The sequence below is a fragment of the Lipotes vexillifer genome, unplaced genomic scaffold (genome assembly GCF_000442215.2).
Source record: "Lipotes vexillifer unplaced genomic scaffold, Lipotes_vexillifer_v1.1 scaffold394, whole genome shotgun sequence".
In the NCBI taxonomy this organism is placed as follows: domain Eukaryota; kingdom Metazoa; phylum Chordata; class Mammalia; order Artiodactyla; family Lipotidae; genus Lipotes; species Lipotes vexillifer.
The window spans coordinates 449,244-452,164 of record NW_006791731.1 but is presented as its reverse complement, the minus strand read 5'-3'; the positions used below and the strand labels follow the sequence as shown (position 1 = coordinate 452,164).

Sequence of the window (2,921 nt, the reverse complement as noted above, 5' to 3'; positions counted from 1 at the left end):
CCGGCCCCCGCTACAGCTCACTTTGCTGCCCACCCTTTTCTGTCTGGGCGCCCCTCCCCACCTCTGACCACACATTATGTTTTCCAGTCACAAGCCACACGGGCCTGTCTCCTCCCCAGCGACGCCCTTGCTTTCCTGGCTTCCTCTGCCCCAGTGTCCGGGTGGAAGACCCACTTGCTGCCAGGCCGCAAGGTCCCTGCTGCCCCTGTGTGTGGCGCGCGGGCCCCACCGCTAGGGTCTGGCCTGGGACACAGCCAGGGCTGTGGGCTCAGAGAGTGGGGGAGAGCGGGCCTGCCAGAGACGGGGCCAGAGCCAGAGGACGGCAGCAGGGATGCGGGCAGGAGCGTTCTGGCTGTGGTCCTTGGTCGCACGTGGCCTCTCACGGGCAGGGTGTGTTTGGTGGGTTTGTGGGGTACAGGGAGGGGTCTGGACACCTTGCAGAGAGCAGGCAGCGGCCGGGCAGCCAGGCAGGGCTGCTTGAGGGGGAGGCCCTGTGTGGAGGCAGGCGGGCCTTCCCCCGCCCCGCATGCCTGCTGGCACCACAAACCCTTGTCATCTGTGAGGTGGGAGGTGACGGGTCCCAGCCTGCAGCTGCCGTGTGTGCCATGCCCCAGGCCAGGTCAGGTCGTGCGGGCCAGGTAGGGGGGCAGCAGGGTGGACAGCAGGCTGGGCCGCCCTCTGGCACGGAAGGCCTGGGGCTCTGCATGCCCGAGTCCACCCGCCACTGCCTCTCTTGCCTTTGCGGGGTTTTCCTTGAGGATCTGCACTTGCTGTGTGTGGCCTTATGGAGTGGAACTTTCTGTCCTGTTCTCCTCTTGGGACGGCAGGCCATGGACTTTTTCCTTTGACTTTTGTGTTGTTTTGCATCCTCGAAATTGCCTTCAGGGCTGTGTGCTTTGGCCAGAACGTGATTGGAAAGTCAGTTCCCTATTTGGCCCATAATAATAATAATACTAATGTTCATGATAATAGTGTTAACATCTGTGTTGTGGGCTATGACTTACTTTGCACAGTCTTTTTTTTCCCTAAAAACTGAGAATTTAGAGTTGGGGAGTCTGTGGTTGAGGAACTCTTTAAGGTCTTATTCAAACAAGATTGGGAGACCAAGGCTGCCAGTGAGGGTAGGAGAACCGCGATGTTCCTTCCGTGGCCCCTGAGACAGCGCAGCATGTTGGCCTGTCTGCCTGGCACTTTGCTTCTCTACCTGTCCCTCCCTCCTCCAGGCAGAAGCTTTCCAGGTCTGACCGCTGGGGGCTCAGCAAGCACAGGTTCCTCGTGCCCTCGTTTGCTTTCGGAGCAGGCACCACCCCAAGGCCCTCTGCCTCCTTTCTGATCGTGCGGTGAAGCATTCTCGACCCTTCCTTGGGAGGCTGCTGGTCTCAGCAGCGGGAAATAGGAAACGGGGGCTCTCAGGGCCCAGCAGAGTGTTAGGGGCAGGGACAGAGGGGCATTTCCAGTGGCCTGTGGAGGGGCTTCCGAGGAGGACGCCCCGTGTGCAGATGCACGTAGCCTTCCCTTCCCTTCCCTGAGAGCCTTGCTCTTAACCCAGCGGAGTCTCTGCCTCCCCGCGTCAGACACGCGAGGGCCCAGGAAGCACCAGGGCTCTTCAGCGACGTGTCTGGGGCGGGGGTCCCTGCCTGTGTAAGACGGGGGGCGTGTTCCTGCTGCCAGCCCTGTGCCCTCTGCTCACTTCGCAGTCTCAGCTCTGCCACTTCCACTCGGCCCTGCTGCAGGCCAGGCCGAAGCCCTGGCCATGCCCCACTGCCTTCTTCAGGAGAAACCTCGGGGCACCGCCTGCAAGGTGGTGAGTTGGCCACGGGCACCTCCAGGGCATGTGCCCCTCATCAGGAGGGGCGACCTCCGTTGGGGGGCCGTGCCTTCTCTACGCCACCCGCAAGACGGGACGCGCCTGCTCCCACGTGCGGTGCGCTGGCCGCCCCACCGCCAGGGTCCTGGCCTGGGACTCGGCCAGGGCTGTGGGCTCAGAGAGTGGGGGAGGGCGGGCCAGAGCGAGAGCGGGAGCAAGGAGTTGGAGGGCCGAGTGGGCAGCGGGCAGGATGGAGCCCGCTTGGAGCCCTGGGGTCTGGGGGTCTGTGGGGCTCAGGCGAGGTGACTCGGACCCGGAGGTCAGAGAGCACTGCGGTGACCACACAGGCGTCCGGAGTCGGTGCTGCCTGCCGAGGTCCTGGTGAGGCTGCAGCGGCTGTGGGCTGGGCCCGGAGAGCCAAGGCCGGAGGGGCCAGGGCAGACGGGAAGTAACCCAGGCCGTGCGCCTGTCATCTTCCAGGCCCTCGAGACCGCAGACCCTGTGGAAGAAGGCACTCTCCGCCACAGTGCTGGGGGTGCCCCTGCTCCTCGGGGCGAGGTACCTCATGGCTGAGCCACAGGAGAGGAGGCGGATGCGGCTCGTGGTGGACGGTATCGGGCGCTTCAGCAGGTAGGGGGCCGGCAAGGTGGCGGCTTCTCCCCACTGCGTCCTGTCCTCAGGCGTGCGGGGCCTCGTGCGGGGCCTGGGAGGGGCAGCAGGGTTTTGCTGGGAACTCTGAAGCTGCCTTCCAGGGATCTCTTGTGCTGCCCGGTGGGGCAGCCGAGCGCTGCAGGGCCCACGCCATCCACGCTGGGCATGGCCTCCACAGACCCCACCTCAGGCCTCCGCCTCATCTCCCTTCGGGCTGCGCACCACTCGCAAGGAGAGTTGGCATATCCAGACGGAGAGTTTGGGGCTCACAGGGGAGGACTGCCTCTCACCTCCACTCCCGGTGTCCTGGACTAGTGACGGGCCTTGTTGGTCATTGGCGTCCAGGGCGCCTTAAGCAGAAGGGTCTCTCATACTCCTGTATCTCCCGGGGCAGGATTCTGGGGGTGTGGGGCGGTCTTCCCATTGGAGCAGCTTGGGCAGGCATTCCTGCTCCAGTCAGATC

At 64.1% G+C, this 2,921-nt stretch overlaps 1 protein-coding gene across 1 annotated transcript in view; it reads left to right on the top strand.

The window, feature by feature from the left end:
- ADCK5 (aarF domain containing kinase 5) overlaps positions 1 to 2,921 on the top strand; it is a 16,654-nt gene that overhangs the window by 6,529 nt on the left and 7,204 nt on the right. Inside the window, exons 2-3 of the mRNA XM_007464539.1 lie at positions 1,698 to 1,801; positions 2,288 to 2,437. Coding sequence (XP_007464601.1) covers positions 1,698 to 1,801; positions 2,288 to 2,437 — 254 coding nt within the window. The remainder of the gene's footprint in view (positions 1 to 1,697; positions 1,802 to 2,287; positions 2,438 to 2,921) is intronic.